At 38.1% G+C, this 17,843-nt stretch overlaps 1 protein-coding gene across 1 annotated transcript in view; it reads left to right on the top strand.

Moving 5' to 3' along the window:
* The window catches only part of b3glcta (beta 3-glucosyltransferase a), a 101,445-nt gene that overhangs the window by 72,834 nt on the left and 10,768 nt on the right, over positions 1 to 17,843 (top strand). Inside the window, exons 9-11 of the mRNA XM_080459361.1 lie at positions 564 to 695; positions 6,353 to 6,422; positions 11,951 to 12,064. Of these exons, the coding sequence (XP_080315487.1) occupies positions 564 to 695; positions 6,353 to 6,422; positions 11,951 to 12,064 (316 nt within the window). The remainder of the gene's footprint in view (positions 1 to 563; positions 696 to 6,352; positions 6,423 to 11,950; positions 12,065 to 17,843) is intronic.

The following is a 17,843-nucleotide window of genomic DNA, read 5'->3' as shown; positions in this document are numbered from 1 at the left end:
GTAAAAATGAACACATCTTCTGGAGGATCTTAGGCGTCGTTCACACTGCAGGACTTGATGCTCAATTCCGATTTCTTCCCGAGATCCAATTTCTCTGCGTGATCCTTCACACCAGATTTTAAAAATCTAGACTGCAGTGTATCTGACCACAAAGTGACTTGTATGCGCAGAAGAGCAGAAGAAGGAGGCTGAGAAAAAAAGAGAGCGCAGCTTTTAACGATGGTCTTTTGTGGAGCAGCAGCTGATGAGTGGATGTGGAAATCACATACATGCGGCTTGACCGTTCGGACAGCCGTCGCATTGAAAGACGTCAGACACAGCACATATCCGAACTCAGCATAGCGTAGGAGTTAATTATTAGACCCTAAACACAAGGCAGCTTCACATTTTAAAATGTATTTCATGGAGAAAGATAGCATTGTCTTTTATTTGGACAAACGTGGTTGTAAAGGAATTTTCCACCATGCTTTCTTTCCTCTATTAAATAAATCATCAAAGTGCGAAAGACTGCAGCGTGTGTGTGTGTGTAGCTCTGAAAACAAGAACACTGTGTGTTGTTTCAGGTCGCCTTGTATATCTGGGACGATGGGAAGGGTCCACATCTGACTGCCGTTCCTGAGCTGTGCACCGAGCCAGAGGACTCTCCCCGGGCCCGGCGCTGTGCCACTACTCTGAGCAGAGAGCCTCCACTGTGTGTGAGTATCCAGTCCCACTGTCCTCCAGTCTCAGGCAATCAAACATTAAATGAGGAAGTAGAAACAGGAGGACATTTGCTTCTGGAGACGTGCTTCTGTAAATTCATTCTTTCATTCACCTAGAATTGCCGTTTCTTTTGACCGGTTTAGTTCTTTTTTTGACAAGAGGAAGGAGAGGTTCTCGTTGCTCAGCAGGATCTTCTTTTCTTACATCAAACCATTTGTTTGGGTGATGTCCTCCTAATTCATGATGTGAACATCTTTACATGTCATTGTCACCAACGAGTTCTCAATTTGTCTTTTGCTTTCCTATTCATCTAAATCCCCGACCATGGAACACATCACATGAAAGTATTTTATGTGTTTCATCAACACAAATCATGCGAACCAATAAATATGGAAGGGATTTCCACACCTAATGAATGAGGAGGTTTTTATTGCTGGTGCTTCAGGTTAAACTATGACAAGGTTATGAAATGTGATTGATCGATATTGAAAGGTCCACTGCCAGTCAGGCTGGAGGTGAAACCGGATTCAGGATGGGATTTAACAGACAACGGAAAGGGAAGAATTTTCCCTCTGGTTACTTTTTTATCTTCAGTTAGACAAACACTATCAGCTCAAATGCTGCTTCACCAGCAAACAAAGCAAAACACATTTAATAAATCCCTCAATCCATCTTCTACACCACATACAGGGTTCCTTCAGGTTCCTACAAGTTAAATTTAAGACCTTTTTAAGACTACCTGGAACATTTTGTACTGTTTTAAAGCATATTTCATGGTCACCGCAAATTGAACCGGGAGACTAACGGTACTTTCTTTACAGCTTGGACATATCCCAAACACAGTATACAACAATCTAAAAGTTATGGCAAAAAAACTTTAGTGCTCTCCCTCACAGTTAATTTTAATCTTTCGACTAATTTTCAGATTGATCAAAGACTAATAAAAGAAAAAAAGAAATGATAAAGTGGTTGCTATTTATTTGTGTTCATTTCATTTTGAATACAACCGACAAATGTAAATAATTTAATTATTCCCAAATAAATAAAATAAAGCAAAAAAATAAAACAAAACTCAAATTTACAAATATAGTTAATGTGTATCAATAAAAACTAAATATAGACCTACAATATCAAATTTAATATTTTTTTACTTTTGAAGGTATTAAATACAAATTTGTAAATTCAATACCATTAAAACTTTTTTAAAAATCGCAGGAACTCTGGACTTACTCTGAGTCACAAGCAACTGGATATCTGTTGACTATCAGCAGATCAGCAATCCATCACAGGATAAACACAGTTACATTCACACCTATAGGCAATTTAAAGTCATTAATTCACCTGAAACTAATGTTTTTGGACTCTGGAGTAGTCGACGAAAACTCAAACTCCACACTGAAATCCTAATGAGTGCTAACCACGACCCGGCTGCGTGGCACACTGGATCAATATACTTTATAACTCACCCATCAGCAGTACAACTCGGGTTGTCAACAGAAACTTTCCACATATATCTCACGCTTTTGTTTCACTCAAGGTATTTAAATATTATTGATCATCAATATATACTACTGGTAGTAGCTGTTTACACTCATGGTTTATTTCAGGATTTGCGTTTAAATGAAATTAATTTCATCACATTCAATTTGCAGACTATATTTTGATAAATAAATCATCCATCCATCCATCTTCTACACTGCTTTATCCCATTCAGGTACGTAGACCAAAACGACTGTGGCTTATTTACAAAAACATTTACAAAAACCCAGCAACCCTGAATAGTACGTCTACCTTTGACCTTGTAGTTTTAATCTCATCGGGCTTGACCACTGCACAGTTTTACATTAAATGTTTATCTTATGCAATAGAGACCTTTTTACTTTCATCTTGTACGTTTTGGATGCTTTTCGAATATCTATCAGCTTCCTTTGTGTAATGAATAACTGACCATCAGGTGAGCTGAATATAAAAACATGTCTTTCAAAAGATATGCCATTTTAAAAAGAAGAATGAGAAGAATGCAGCCAATTTATTTCTGAAAATTCATGTTAAAAACAACAATATATAAATATGGCCTTACTGCTCAGGAGTCTGACGACGAGTGAAGGTGAGGTCAGTGCTTTCGTTGTCAGGTGGAAAATGTTAATGGAGTTTGCTCCGTGATTGCTGTAGCGGCTCCTCTGGAACATTTATTTGTTGGTTGTTTTCATTTCTTCGACGACTCCCCACAGGATACCTGATGTATTGTTGATATTGTGTTTGCTCAAGCTGAAAAGAAGTTTGGTTTGCCGACTCATGAGAAGGACCAGCCATCCTTTAGGCTGCAGCGGCTGACTGCACACACAACATGAAATGATGGATGGCGTCGGGCGGAAGAGATAGTTTATACTTAAGTCTGTGTGTGAGAGAGGCTGCTGGTTGAATCCGGGATACCGGCTGAAAATGTCCTACTTTATATATACATGCATACATACATACATACATACATACATACATACATACATACATACACACATATATATATATATATATATATATATATATATATATATATATATATATATATATATATATATATATATATATATATATATATATATATATATATATATATATATATATATATATATATATATATATATATATATATATATATATATATATATTATATGTGTGTGTGTGTATATATATATATATGTATGTATGTATATCCCATCCGATATATATATATCTCTCCAATCTGATCTTTTCATTTTTCATCCAAATCACATACTGTGCAAGCATTTGTAGTCGTCAGTCTGGTGCGTGAATTCAGCCGTCTGTCAGATTTAAATTCATGTTGGTATCGCATCGCTCTAGGTGGAAATCGCCGTCTTCATGAAAGTACATTCATTTGAACAGAAAACAGGACGAAGCAGGCGGCGGGGAAGCGGGAAGGTCACAGGTCTAATAGGTATTCAACAAGAGGTTTTCCCTTCACACTAAACAAGAGGCGACGTATCGTAATCGGACCGTGTTGGAAACAGTTGCAAGACAAATTGCCTGTTGGGGCCGGAGCAGTGCTTTGCTGTAGTGTCGGGGGAAACGGACTGAAGAGTCTCAGGAGACAGATTCACAAAGGTGAAGGACGACAATCCGTTTTTATTCCAAGCACTGACTCCAACCTCATGTCAACATTCAAGGGTCAACATTAGGAAGGCGGCCATTTCCTCGCAGACCTTCTTCTCAGTCATTTTAAAACTTTTGAATGATTAACTCAATGAAAATCAGTAACTAAACCAGTAGTCTCAAGCACATGGATCGTTTCTGCACTGCGAGCTTCATACTTATTTATAGGCTAATACATTTTAATGTCACAAATAAATTCCCTGCAATTTTTTTATTTTGTTTAATTTCACCTTCAACTAAACGTTTTATCTGCAATTTAATTGTTGCATTTCTATCAAAAAGGACAAAAAAAATGGCTGTGCACGACAAGAAGCAACAGAAGAAGGAAAAAGTTGTTCTCGTGGAAAAATAAGCAAATGTTTTCAAAGAACAATTTTCTCAAGCAGCAAGTTTCTATGTTTTTTAACATGTTTATTATGACGAGAACACAAGTACAACGTGTTTTGCCAGAAGAAAATACCAATTTGTTTATTTGTTGGGTCATTCACCCTGAATGGGGCAAGTATCTATATATGGTCTCTTCCAACTTTAAAAGTATTCTAAGTTAGAAACTGTTAGCAAACACATCACCTCTCTGATTAAAACATGTTTTGTTTTTACAGAATCCTGCTGTGTGCTGATTGTGGTCTTTAAGAGCCTATTTAGAGACATTTTGAATGTAAAAATTTTTAATTATGACGTCAATTTGATCAGTTTTACACTTTCCAACAGACTTTTATTACAGATGAAAAACATCTAGTTGTGCAAAACTCCCCAACATAAAAACATAGGTCCTGAAATGTTCTTTAACAACACTGATTGTTAAATATATTCATTTCCAAATATTTTAAAGAGAGTTGAAAGGCTTCAATTTACTACTCAGCAATACAGAAAAAGTGATGAATAAAATAATTGTTTAAGTTTATTTAATTTGGACACATATTTTCGTGGGTCTGGGCCTTTCTGTGGGGAATTTGCATTTTCTACATATGTGTGTGTGTGTGTGTGTGTGTGTGTGTGTGTGTGTGTGTGTGTGTGTGTGTGTGTGTGTGTGTGTGTGTGTGTGTGTGTGTGTGTGTGTGTGTGTGTGTGTGTGTGTGTGTGTGTGTGTGTGTGTGTGTGTTTGGGTTTCCTCCTACGGCTAAATGTTATGAAAATGTAATCAAATGAATTGAAATCATGAAATCAGCTCTCGGGCAAAACTAATAGTGTAGCAGTTATAGATTTACAGCATATAACAGTTACAGGCTGTTTATAGAGACCTACCTACGAGTTTCAAATGAATAGCTTATGAATACCAAAAGTCATTAACAATAGGAGGTTTACTTAAGAAGCATTTCTCCACCTACTGAACTATTTAATGAAAAAAAGATTATTGAATGTGGTTGTATGAATTATGACAAATATGTACATGTGTATTTAGGTTTTAATTGATTTAAAATCTTTTTTTTTTCTTTTTTTTAATGTAAGCTACTCTTACGACGTCTCCACCTTTGTGTTTCAATTTCAAAGCTGGCAAAGAACCGTTAGACTGCATGACGTCCGCTCGATTAATAATCTTGGAACAGTGACGGTTTGTTCAGTAGTGGAGGATATTTTTAATGCGGCATACATTTTTAATGCCGCCTGTCTGTTGTTGGTTTAGCTGATCTTTTTGTGTGTGTTTAAATATGAGGGGGGAACATTTCTGCTCATTACATTTCCTTTTGTGTGCAGCAACAAAGCACGCCGGGATTCTTTTCAGTTTCACTTTTGTTCGCTGTCTTGTTATGTTATTATCCTCCTCTGCCTCACCCATGCAGTATTTTTCTACATAAAGCTACAGAAGCTTTCAATGTATTTTGAAATTATTCTTTATTCTATGTTTGTTTCAATAGAAACAGCTAAAGTAACCTTAGATCCACTACAAAAAAAAAATCGTCTTTCTTGTCACTTGGACACATTGAGGGTTAAAATATTTCTCTAAATATTACATTAGACATTAAGGGAGACGTTAAATGTGATAGTTTAAAATAAATGTTGAAATGTCAAAATTCTCACCTTTAATCTTACTCTGAACATTTAGAGACACATTATGTGGCAAAAAAAGTCTGACACTAAATGTGTGTCTCAATCTTACCATAAACATTTATGGACATATTTAGGGTAAAACTCACCATAAATGTGACCTTGAACGTTTAAGGTCAAAGTATATCGCCCTAAAAGTTACCCTGAATAATTGTGGACACATTCAGGGTAAAGAAATATTACACTTCACATTCACAGGCATGAATCAATATTAATCTAAATGTGTGCAGACATCTATGTATTACCTAAATATTTACAGAAAAGACACTTGTATTATCACTGACAAAATACTATTTTGGGTCCTGCAGCACACTCAGGATAAAACGAGTCAAACTACTTGGATCCAGATTTTATACAGTAAATCCAACTATTATGATAAGTATTTTTCTATTTTGCTCATGCTCGTGTTTTCTTTGTTTTCTGTCCGTCATTGAAGGGGGAGCCGGTAAATACAGACGAGATATTTGTTGCCGTGAAAACGTGCAGGAAGTTTCACAGTGAAAGAGGTGAGTCACGCTCCCGCTCCGGCTGAAAACCACAAAGATGCAATTCCATCTTGAATAGGGAACATTTTAGTCCTGTTGTTTGTTTCCTCGTGGATTACTTTTACCTCTGACATGTGTGACTGCATGAGCGCTTTACGATAACGGTTTTCTCCAAATTGTTCCACCAGCATGTCTGAAAACATTTAATCGTGTTGAAGCTGCAAAAAAAAAAACCAACCAAAAAATAGTCAAAGTTTGGGTTTTTTTCAAAAATAATTTGTTCCTGAATTTGTTCTCAAAAAAAAATCAATCTGAAAGGATTAATCTCTTCCTGACCCTCAAGACAAAAGTTCTTTTTAAGCTTGTTTAGCTGTTTTTTGTTTATAAAAACATGCCATGTTAGATTATAACATACCTACTGATTAAAGAGCAAAGTTCATAATAATAGATTTTTATTTATTTTATTTGTCTTCATTCTAACCTGTGGTGGGGAGTCTGGATGATGTGCGTGGAGGCGGCAGAAAGGACTTTATAGTTTTAAGACCAAACTGCAAAGCTAGATTCGATTGTTAGATAATCTTTTTCTTCACCTCTCATTATTTTTCTTTTCTCCTAATGACTTTCACAAACTTTCCCAGCTCCCGTGGTGCTTATGAAAGAAAATACCACAGGAAAAATCTGCAAAATCAAAGCGCATTGCAGTTTGGAGCAGCAATGCAGATGAGTTAGTGTACAAGGAATATATGACTTTGTGAAGTGAATTGTTTGTAAAATGAGCTGTTTAAAAAAAAAATTCAATGCACAATCCTCCCAACAACTTTTTTTGTTTGTTTGGTTTTTTTTTTACGTTTAAGCTTTTTCCCGTAAATTAGCGTCTCCTTTTACTATAAACGTTGCAGGGTGAGTCTGTGCCTCAGAGTTGCTCATTAATTTCACGGGAGGAATTCTAAACTGTTTTTAAAAGGTGTCCCTCAGAAGTAATCTCACTAATTACCATTTCCTCTGCCAAGCTGCCATTATTAGTTTCAAATGCAGACATGAATATTAGATTTATGTATTAAAGGTTTTCTGGGATCAATACACGGAAAGAAATGAAAATCCCTCACGTTTAATTGGAGATGTCAGTCAGTGTCGGGGCTTTTTAATCTTCCCTTTCCATCATGATTACACAGGATTAAAAAGAAATGCATTTAGATGAATGAGAATGCAAACATTCATTTCTACGTAATATATGTTTATTTAATTAAAAGAGGATAAAGACTTAGATGTGATTGATGTGTTTTTCTCTCCTTGTTCTTTCAATGACAGCTAAAGAAAGTGCCATGAAACAGCCTCAAAACTTGAGTGTCTATTATTTGGGGAAGTTTAAAGCTTTCTTACAGTTGCAGTAACTATCCTGAACTACCAGGAAAAGCTATGGAGACAAAGGGTTTGTGGTTCTGTAAAAAATCTGCACATCAGAAAACAAACAGAAATGAGGGAAATTGTTTCTGCTCCATATTTTGGAGAAGTTTAATTCGGTTTTATTCCGTGGGAAAACAACACACAGAGCACTAAATGGTCACATCACAGAAGAAATATCACCAAAACATGAAATTTAAAGACAGTCTGCAACCTGGATCCTATATAGCTTTATCCATACCATACTCACCAGGTGTATAAAACGTCATATAAACTTGTGTGTGAACGCCAAACACAAGTCGGATCAATAACTATTCGCACTTTCAGGCCATAACCACTTGATGATAATAAGAAATACCAAGAAATATGCACAAGTATTTCTGCTTTATATCCAACACGCCCACATTGACCCAGAAATACAAAGCAGCTCAGGAAGAATAAATCACAGATTTGAGTCTACATGTACTGATTGTTTACGAGGGAGTCATGACGTCTGAGACATTGAGAAGAAGCTCCTGAAAAACGAAATATGTGGAAAAATAAGAACTTCTGATTTTGTTTTTTACAAACTGTGTTGCCTTCGCTAAACATATGAATTGCTTTTTACACCCTGGGAAATAACAACAACAGCGTCTTGTGCATTAACGAGTTAACAGGGTTGACATTAAAATGAACTGGTGGTTATGTTCACAGCTAATATCAGCAGATTCCTCTCAACCTCTCACTCAGCTGTCGGCTGCAGTCTGGGAATCTCCTCCAGCTAAAGGATGTGAGGACGAGACAGTGCTGAGCGCATTTATAATTGAGATTTATGTGGAACAAGTTAGAATGAAATATCCTTCGAGTGGCACAAACTTTAATAACGCCGGTAAATAACACTCGCTGGAGTGAATATTTATTAAAAGGAGAAATATGAATGACGTGTCAGATTTAGAGTCACTTGTTACACCCAGAAATGATGCCTTTGGTTTGAGTACAGAGTAAAAACTAACTCCCGCTCAGGGAGAACATGCAAACTTCACACAAGAGGGCCACGGCCTGAACTGGAGCTGCCAGTACTAAACACTCCACATTGTTTCCCTTTTCAAACATTTAAAATGAATTAAAAATGAATAGACTGCACAGAGCATTTTCCTCTTCCTAAGTCAGAGTGAAATTAAAGTTGTGAATCACAAAATAGCTTTTTTTTTTCCTTCTAGAATTGCAATTATATTTCTCTTCTACTTTTATTTGATTTGAATATCAATATTTACATATATATTTAAAACCTCAGGACATCATGTATATATGATATTCTGATATGAAAGTTCACCGTAGTATTTTAATAAAATGTACCAGTATGTACTTAATGCTGATTTACATATACGTCTTTGTATTGGTTCAGTTATTTGCTTTTAAATAATCATAACACATTTGGTTTGTTCAATATCAACTGGTCCTACAATTTCTCCTCGTGACCCGTCCCTCTGAAGAGGGGACGCCTGTCTTCAGGGGACACTTGTCAGGCGTCCCCACATGTGAGGTTTTACTGTATTTATAATGTCATGGTCAGAGCCTCCGTGGTGTTTGAAGCCGAACTGTACTTCAACATTTCGGTCATCTGACTGAGAAGTTTTACAGGCGCTGACATTCAGGCAGCTTTATCTTCTGGCTTCATTCTTTTTGTGTTAAAAGTGCCACTCTGATTCTTTTTCTTTCTTTTTTTTTTTTCTGACGTATGAGGGTTGAGCACAGCCTGGAGCTACTGCTACTGCTGCTCCTGCACAAGTCTGGGTATCCGGTGTTTCTCACACTCTGTCACCTCAACAACCCTGAAACTTATAGCAGAACCTCCAGATCTCATCAGTCTCATCCCAATCGAAACTACGCCAAAAAGTACCATTCCAATAAGTAGGTCGGCGACTGTGCTGATACCTCGCTGAGAGACACGCAGTATAAATACACTGAAAAGTAAATTTAGTTAAAGAAATGTACTCGGTTCTGCCACTGCTACACAAGACGATTCTGAAGAGGGCGGCGAAGTAGCAGAGGTTCTACTTTGCAACCGGGCGTGGAGCACAAAAATAAAATGCAAAAAAACAAATAAAAAAAGTTTCTATTGAATGTAGCGTGAATGCTGCTGCACGTAAAGGGACAAGAGGGCTGCGTTGGGCTAACGAGTGCGAGAACCAGCTCTTTAGTGTTCATAAACAACTGGCTCCGGGATGCGAACATATCTCATCAACTGTTTGCTGGTCTACTGCAGAGCATTGCTTACCTCAGAAGACCAACAGAAGACTCAATGCACTTCTCACAACCAGATTTCCAACCTGGATCCAAAACATGAAAGGTTAAGACGTCACCGTACGAACCACTGGGGCGGACCTCTTTGCACCAGGGCCTTGTCAAACCGGTGCTTCAATTTTAAACAGTTCTGAAAACCAAACAGTCCAAGTTGTTTTGGATGCCTCAAGCCTGTATTGAACCATTTCCTTTCCCTGAACAGACCGCTCAGCATGTCAGGGTCGTCTTCTTCCAGGTCGGGAGACACTTTCATGAGCTCCGTCTTGTTTTGGTGTCGGAATCGGAAAAACCCTCTATTGACATAATTTGAAACTCTCATTTGTCTCCTAACAGTTGCATGACATTTGTGTATCAGTTGTAAGATTGTCTTGAGCATCAAGAGTTAATCATTTCGTCTGGCGGATGTCCTGGGAATCTCATTTAAAATGTTGATTGAATTTTCTCCTTTTGTGGCTCGGACATTCAAGCAGATTTCGACCCGGTAGTTCATGCCATCTTCCTCCAACCTTCAAGCCACTTGCAGTCAATACTAACTCAGTCTGATTCTAAATAAAGGTTGCCACAAGGCCTTCATTTCACTGCACAGTACAGTATGGTACGGCAAATGGTACCCAGACCCAAATCTGTTGCGTGGTTCCACCGCAGAGAGTACAAAAAATGGGAAGGGTTGCGTACAGTACTTTCGGTACTATCCACAACTTTTGCAGGTGGAAACACACAAAATTCCGTTGTGTACCGTACTAGCACATACTGCACAGTGTAAACGAGGCTTGATTTGCATTGTGGCAGTGGTGACCTAGTGTTTATGGAAGCCGGCTTGAAACCGGAAGTTTGCTTGTTCGAATCACTCCATCATCGTCAGCTCTCTGCTGTGAGTCCCGGAACAAAACCCTCAGGCTCAGGCTGCGTATGGTGACATCCACTGCACAATGTGATGAAAAGTCAAGTTTAGATACCGCAAAGCACTGACTTAACGGCAATAAACTATGTTTCCATGTAGTGTGTATTAATAATCTGCATTTCAATTTATTTGGCCAATGAGATGGAGCCCTGCTACCTGCCTGTTCAGGAGATGTGAGTGAGATTTGTGTGGAGAGACCTTAATGAGCATCATCTTGGTGGAAGAAACAGAAACAAGCAAAGTGACGAGGATCAGTGAGATACGGGTCCATTTTTCAAAACAACACTTCGAATGAAAGCTTTCTAGTTTTTTATCTTCTGAATTCTTTTGTTAAATAGAAATAATAATAATAAAAAAAAAAAAGACAGAACACCAAAGCAGCAGAGGACTGTGCAAGAGGCAAACTGCCTGGTTTCAGTGTGGGTGTTCTCCCAGGTGAAAGTACAGGAGTAACAACTAGATAATTATGTCAAGCAGCATAAGTGGCTGAGATCAGACCTACTTCAAGGCCAGAAAAGAAAAAAAAAGAAACCAAGGTTTGTTATGGGAGACATTCATCTTCATTTCAACACACAAAGACGGTGTTTTGTTCATAGATGCCACCTCATTAAAAGAAAAAAGGTTGTACTACCAGTTGTGAAGTATTGTAGAAGACGTAAAGTGACCTACTATTGTACCTTTGTTGTGGCTTTCAAGAGGCAAGAAAACATATTTGAAAATGTCTTTCAAGTGAAAACAAGTACCATCTATTCAGTACATATTATGTGTGTGACTACATTTAAATTTAATGACCAATGATACTGTGATCTTTACAGTGATATTCTACCACAATCTGAGCATCACGGAATTCATGTGATGCAACAAATGTGAATCAGTTATTCATCCTGGACACTGCACAGAGCCAAAGGTCTGCTTGTTGTGAAACTAGTGAGCGCCGTATTGATTCTTCTGCCCTTTGCTCCAGTTCCAGTGATAAAGAAGACTTGGGAAAAGGATGCCTTATTTTTAGAGTATTACAGTGACCACGCTGATCCTTCCATACCAACCATTGATTTGGGAGTGCCAAATACCGAAAGAGGTAAGTTCCCTTTCTTCCATCACATACATCTGACGGCCGTTGGTAATGATGCAGACTGAAGCAGTATATAAAAGAAAATATGTGTAGAATACACTAGAAAAAAACCATTTTTGATTGTGATCTGATGTTGCAGGTATGTGGGAGATAAAGTGAGTGGGAGTGTTTCGCTCAGGTTTTTGTGCAGAAAAAGGTCAACGGTATAAGGTCATTGCAAAGGCCCTGCAGTATTGCGTCTTTTTTTGGGGGGGGTTTTGTTTTCAAGTAATTGTGAGCTGACAAATAGGCCTGTGTCCTTACTGTGTTTTTGAAAACAGGAAGCTTTTCTATGACCAACAGCTAAAATCAGCACATTTAGTCGTCAGAAGCTCGGCCAATATGCCCCCGACTCGTTTCCACCGTCTGCAGCGCTGCCAGGATGTAATAACTGAAATGTTTGCTTTGGATATTTGGTTTAGATCCTCAGATAAGCTCAGGCTAGTTGCCCCCAACCAGGGTAGATGTGTTTTACTCACAGCAGACTTTTAGGTCAAATATCTTAAGCTTTTTGGGGCATATTACAGCTTTATTATCAACTTGATATAGATTTTATATATATCGCATTATAGTCTGTTCTACTTTTTACATTTTGGGCTGGTCTATTTTTTGTTTTTTGTTTTTCAGAAAATTGTCTATTTAACCAAATTTCCTGATATTTACAGTGCACGACAATGATCTTAATTCTTTTAATGGACACCCAGTTGATAGAAAGGATATTTCTTTATTCCATAAAGACTTAAAAATCACTCAGTTTATGTTTTTTTTTGAGCTTTGAACAAGTTTTATATAAAACATTAAGGTCATGCAGGTCATGTTTTCTCCACTTGTTGGTTCAGTTGTTCGCATATAAATCACAAAGCATGGCTGAATCACAAAGCAAACACGCCTACCGAATAAACAGCCGTGACCCTGGGATATATCCCTGAGGGATTTTAGTTTGAGGCCATTTTTGGAAGTTTGAACATTGAAAAGTGTATTTAGGTCCAAAAAAGTATCTCCAAAATCCCTTCTTTAAACATCAGATGAGAGTATTAACAGTGATTATTGTTTGTGATGATAAATTCAAAGTTTTACGCTTGCAAATAAACAAATGATTTAAAGTATAAAGTATGGTACGGTACAGAAAGGCTACGACCTTCTCTACCAAAGTGAGGTAAGGTAAAGCGAGAAAATAGCACAGCAGGTGTTCTGCTGTTAACAGCCTCCGACTGCACCTGATAATAAAGCCCAAAGGTGGCTCCCTCCGGAGGTGCACCGGGCGTGATTGACTGGGAGGAGACTCCGGGACGCACCAGGTTCCTCTGCCAGGAAAACACATCCTCAGCTACTGTCAAAGCCTTTTGATCCCCCAGGAGGGGATTTAACCCAACAACATCCTGCAGCGACTCCTGGGGGAGGAGAAGCGGCGGATGTTGTCGAGTTTAACGATGCAGCACTGGCTTGTTTCCACTAATGCGCTGAACCAGAAAAGAAAGAGATAGATGGATGGGTGGACGTTTATCGCTTCAGCATGAGTCCAAGCTGAATTGTAATGAGATGTAATGGTGATCATGATTTCAATATATTCAGCTGTACATCCAGTCTGGTTTTTCTTTAAAAAAAAAAAAAAAAAAAAGTTGGAAGTCATTTGTTGCTTCGGGCAAATGTCTCTACTTTTTGCTTCTGTCATTTCTCCGTGAGCTTGTCATGGCGCGTCTGCTTTAGCCACGGTTGTCAAAAATAATCTGACAACACGGCAACACTCTTAGCTGTTTTATTTATAGTCTTGTCAAATTCCTAATCTATCTTTATTGTTGTTATTTTGCAAGTTTCAAAGACACAACGGAAATCAGGCTATGTGGTGTAACAACACGAAAGATCTGCACAGTTGCATATCATATTTAATTGATTCACCGCGTGATATATATATATATATATGTTAAATGCAAGCAAGTGCCTGAATTATCGTCGGCCATCAGAATATTTTGAGCAACCCTGCACAGGCTGGGGAATGACAGCTGACCTGCTTGCTCGAGGACGCTGGGGTAGAAATTAGTCATCGCCCTGATGGCCGAAGGCAGAAAAAGCACTAAAGATTCCTCAGGTTGCGCCGTAATGGCATTGTGCATCAGCTGTGGCCTTTTTTTTCCTGCTGTAGAATGGGCAGAGGTTGCTGTTCAAAGGAGCCTGATTGAGTCTCCAGCCTGCCTTCAGTCGTTGTCTCCAGGCTGCCTGCTCCTTTAACAAGGACGTCTCTTGCAACCTCTTCCCATGGAGGGCATGAGGGATGCAAACTGCCACTGGCTATCACTGATGTATGTGGACCAGTGTGTTGTGGAGCCGCGCCTCGTCAAGAATAGAAGTCGGCCCTTTTTCCCGCGGAGTTACTCAGATATGAGGCCCCAGTTTGTTGTTGAAATGCAGTCCCCGTTCTCCGGCGCCGCCTCATCCTCGACTCTTCGTTGTGAGTAGTGACAGTTCTCACCCACTTTTTGCTTCGTAACAAATCCTCCACCAAGTCCTTTGCTTTTCTCACGATGCACCAACTGTCAGACTAATCATTTTGATTTTTTCCTTAAATCAAATGTTCATGCTGAGAGTTGTGCAGACATAAAAAAGAGAAATCTGACAAGTACAAATAAAGGATTTCTCTTGCAGTCACTGCCGAGAGAAGTTTACAAGTGATGGTTCAATGCTGCAAGAATACAGAAACTGAATACAGAGTACTGCTACTAGCTAATCCTGCATCTTGGAAATTATTTAACAAAATGCACACAGGCCACAAGTGGATCAGTCGTTTATATATGTTTTTAATTTTGGGTGCTTCTTTTTTTCTCTTATCAAATCAAACACTATAGTACGTCTCAGCAAACAATACATCTTAAACATTAACTAGAGTCTGTATTGTGATAGCAAGATTGTTTTTACTGCACTTGTGAAAAAGGACAAACAGTTTTTTATGTACTTAATGTCTGTGTGAATGAACATGACCTGCAAACACTCAACAAGATGAACAAAAAAATGTATAAATCTGTGATTATTGTACAACTGTAACCTAATCCATATTCAAAACCATCTGCGCTGTCCTCATGAAAGCAGTAGAAGTTCAGTGTCTGTTGACCTCATTGATGCTCCCACACGATGGAAGTACTTTCCAGAGATGGGACGACTCGTATGAAGCTGCAGGTTTGATGTGTGTGGAGGAAAATGAAGGTGAAAATAGAGTCTCCTGGGCCACCGCGGTGCTACGCTGCAGCTTATAATACATCGCTAATGTGCAGCTGTCTGGAGTCGGGCCACGTATGAGTGGCGGCAAGCTGCTCTAAGTTCTTTTGAAATGCTCACAAAATATTGATTTTAAGAACATTACAAGCGAAGAGGAACGATTAAACATGTCACCACGCGGTGGAATTATACTGTAAATTACAATTTAGGGCTAATTGGAAGCAAAGAAATGGTCATAATGTGTTTGGACTGGTTTACACACATTTTTAAATTAGACTTTTTGTGTTTCTTTTGGGGTTTTTTTTCCCTCATTGATTGGCTCTGTGTTGCATTGTGGGACAGATTGCTCCGTGTTCAGTGCATTGATTGTTCTCCTATAAGACATTGAAAGGCATTTCTGGTGTGTTAACAGCGTGACAGGCACAGGCAGGCCTGAATACAATGGAGTGCGACACCACATGATCACAGAAAATGTCCATGACAGTGTCTAACTATACCATTTCTTGCATTTATAAACCTTCTTAGGGAAATTGGCTACCTAACCGAATTTCCAAACAATTACAGCACAGTTCTTTGCTGTTAAAGGACATTTAATTGATAGATAGCATTTAGGAATTCCATGCGCACTCGTGAAATGCAATTAATGTGTACTTTTTGGAGCTTATACGAGGTTTTATATGAAACAGGAAGGTCTGCAGGTCGTCAGAAAAGCGTGTTTTCTGCAGACGGTCTGCTTGATGGTGTAACTGATTACATACAAGGCTGCATCAGGAGCATACAGATGACAAAGCACTGCTAAGTCGGAAAATAAACTTGTCTGCTGAATAAACCGCAGTTGGGCTGGTATTTATCCCTGAGGCATGTTTTTATCAACAATCTGGAGACTTTGTTTGAAAACCATCAGTGGTAGTTTTGACACTACTGGGGATGTTATTGCTCCAAATTATTTGGTCTAAAAACTATTCGTTCATAGCAGAAACCCATTTTTAACACGAGATGAGAATGACATACTTGATTAATTCAATATTTTATGTGCAAAATAAGCAAATTTACAGCATTTTACAATATGGAAACGCCACTGATTACATAGACGAGCAATGGCTGCAATGGACACTGAGTTTAAATGCTATTTACTATTCTATTCTCGATTTCTATTATCTCCAACGCATCCTCCAACCATCATCACATTTTAAACAATATTCTTGTTGCGATAAATTGTAACTAACATTTTAATCAACACATTTCAAACAAGTTGCAACTCGAATAAAAAAGTAAGTCAGTAAATAAATAAATCACAAGCTTCACAACTTCTCATTTTACTACAAGTATTTAGTACTAAATGTTATGAACCCAAATAAAATGAAAAAAAATTGTTCATTTAAAGTGTCTCTATCCAGAACCTCAATCGCTAATAACTGGCATTTAACCAAAGTGTAGTACATGATGTGAAGCAAACAGTGTGAGTTTCCAGCTCTGCTCTATCGGGGTTTTAAGGACATTATTTAAGGTTTTATTGGTGGACTCTGCTGGTGAAGCCACTTTAATCACTATGCGTGGGGGATGAATAATTCAGACTAATTCAATACCATAATTCAGTCCATTCCACTCAGCAAATCTCAACCTGGAAGTAAATAAAGACTGGAGTGAGGGAATCTATCAAGGGGAAGATGTAAGAGCAACACTGATCTGAAATGTAGGGAAATTAAGGCCTTGTGAAGTTCCCAGAAACGAGATATAAGTGCTCCGAAATAAAAGAAACTGCGACGCATTTCAGAAAACCAAAACCAGGAAACAATAAGAGCAAAGGAACAAGGTGGATATTCAGATAGTTAAAAGACAGATGAATAACTTGCAGTTAAATTCAGATCACTTTACCCCCTGAGGGAGGATTTAAAAGGCATTTTCAGTCACGCAACATCAGACATACACACAATTAAGAGAAATGATGTACTTACTTAAATAAAACATCAAAACATATCTATTAAAAGACCCAAAGAGGGGAATGGGTTTATAGTGTAATTTTCTTTGAGTCGCCAGATGGTGGAATTAAAATTCAAAGCAATTATTTCTAACAATTATGTGTGATTATTTCCCAAATGAAAACACAATTAAAGACCAGAGTTTTTCACTCTGAGAGAATAAGCGAGAACAAAGGAAAAGCTCTAACGTCCTTGGATAATACGCTGTAAACATGGAAACGGTTCAAATTGTGTTTTTTTTTTTCATTAAAAACGGGTTCTTTGAGAAAACACTGGAAAGGAGACGAGTCCTCGTAGTGATGCACATCTGAAGAGCAAGAATCCGGTTGATTAAAGCACAGCGGTGTAAAATGAAGGAAACAGAACAGCAGAGCTGTTTTAACGTGATTTATAAAATAGAATGTGGTGAAAACTCATCCAATCACATGTGTCTGGTGCTGCAGAGAAAACCCGCCAAGTTTCTGAAGCTTTCAAGCATACACCCCCTGGAACAACCAATAAAGTGATATCTGACAATAATGTAATCATTTTGCCGATTTTGAATGTGATAAAGCCAATAA

The sequence above is a fragment of the Lipophrys pholis genome (assembly GCF_963383615.2).
Source record: "Lipophrys pholis genome assembly, chromosome: 3".
NCBI lineage: Eukaryota > Metazoa > Chordata > Actinopteri > Blenniiformes > Blenniidae > Lipophrys > Lipophrys pholis.
Note: the sequence above shows the minus strand (reverse complement) of the source record. Positions and strands in the feature narration are given on the sequence as shown.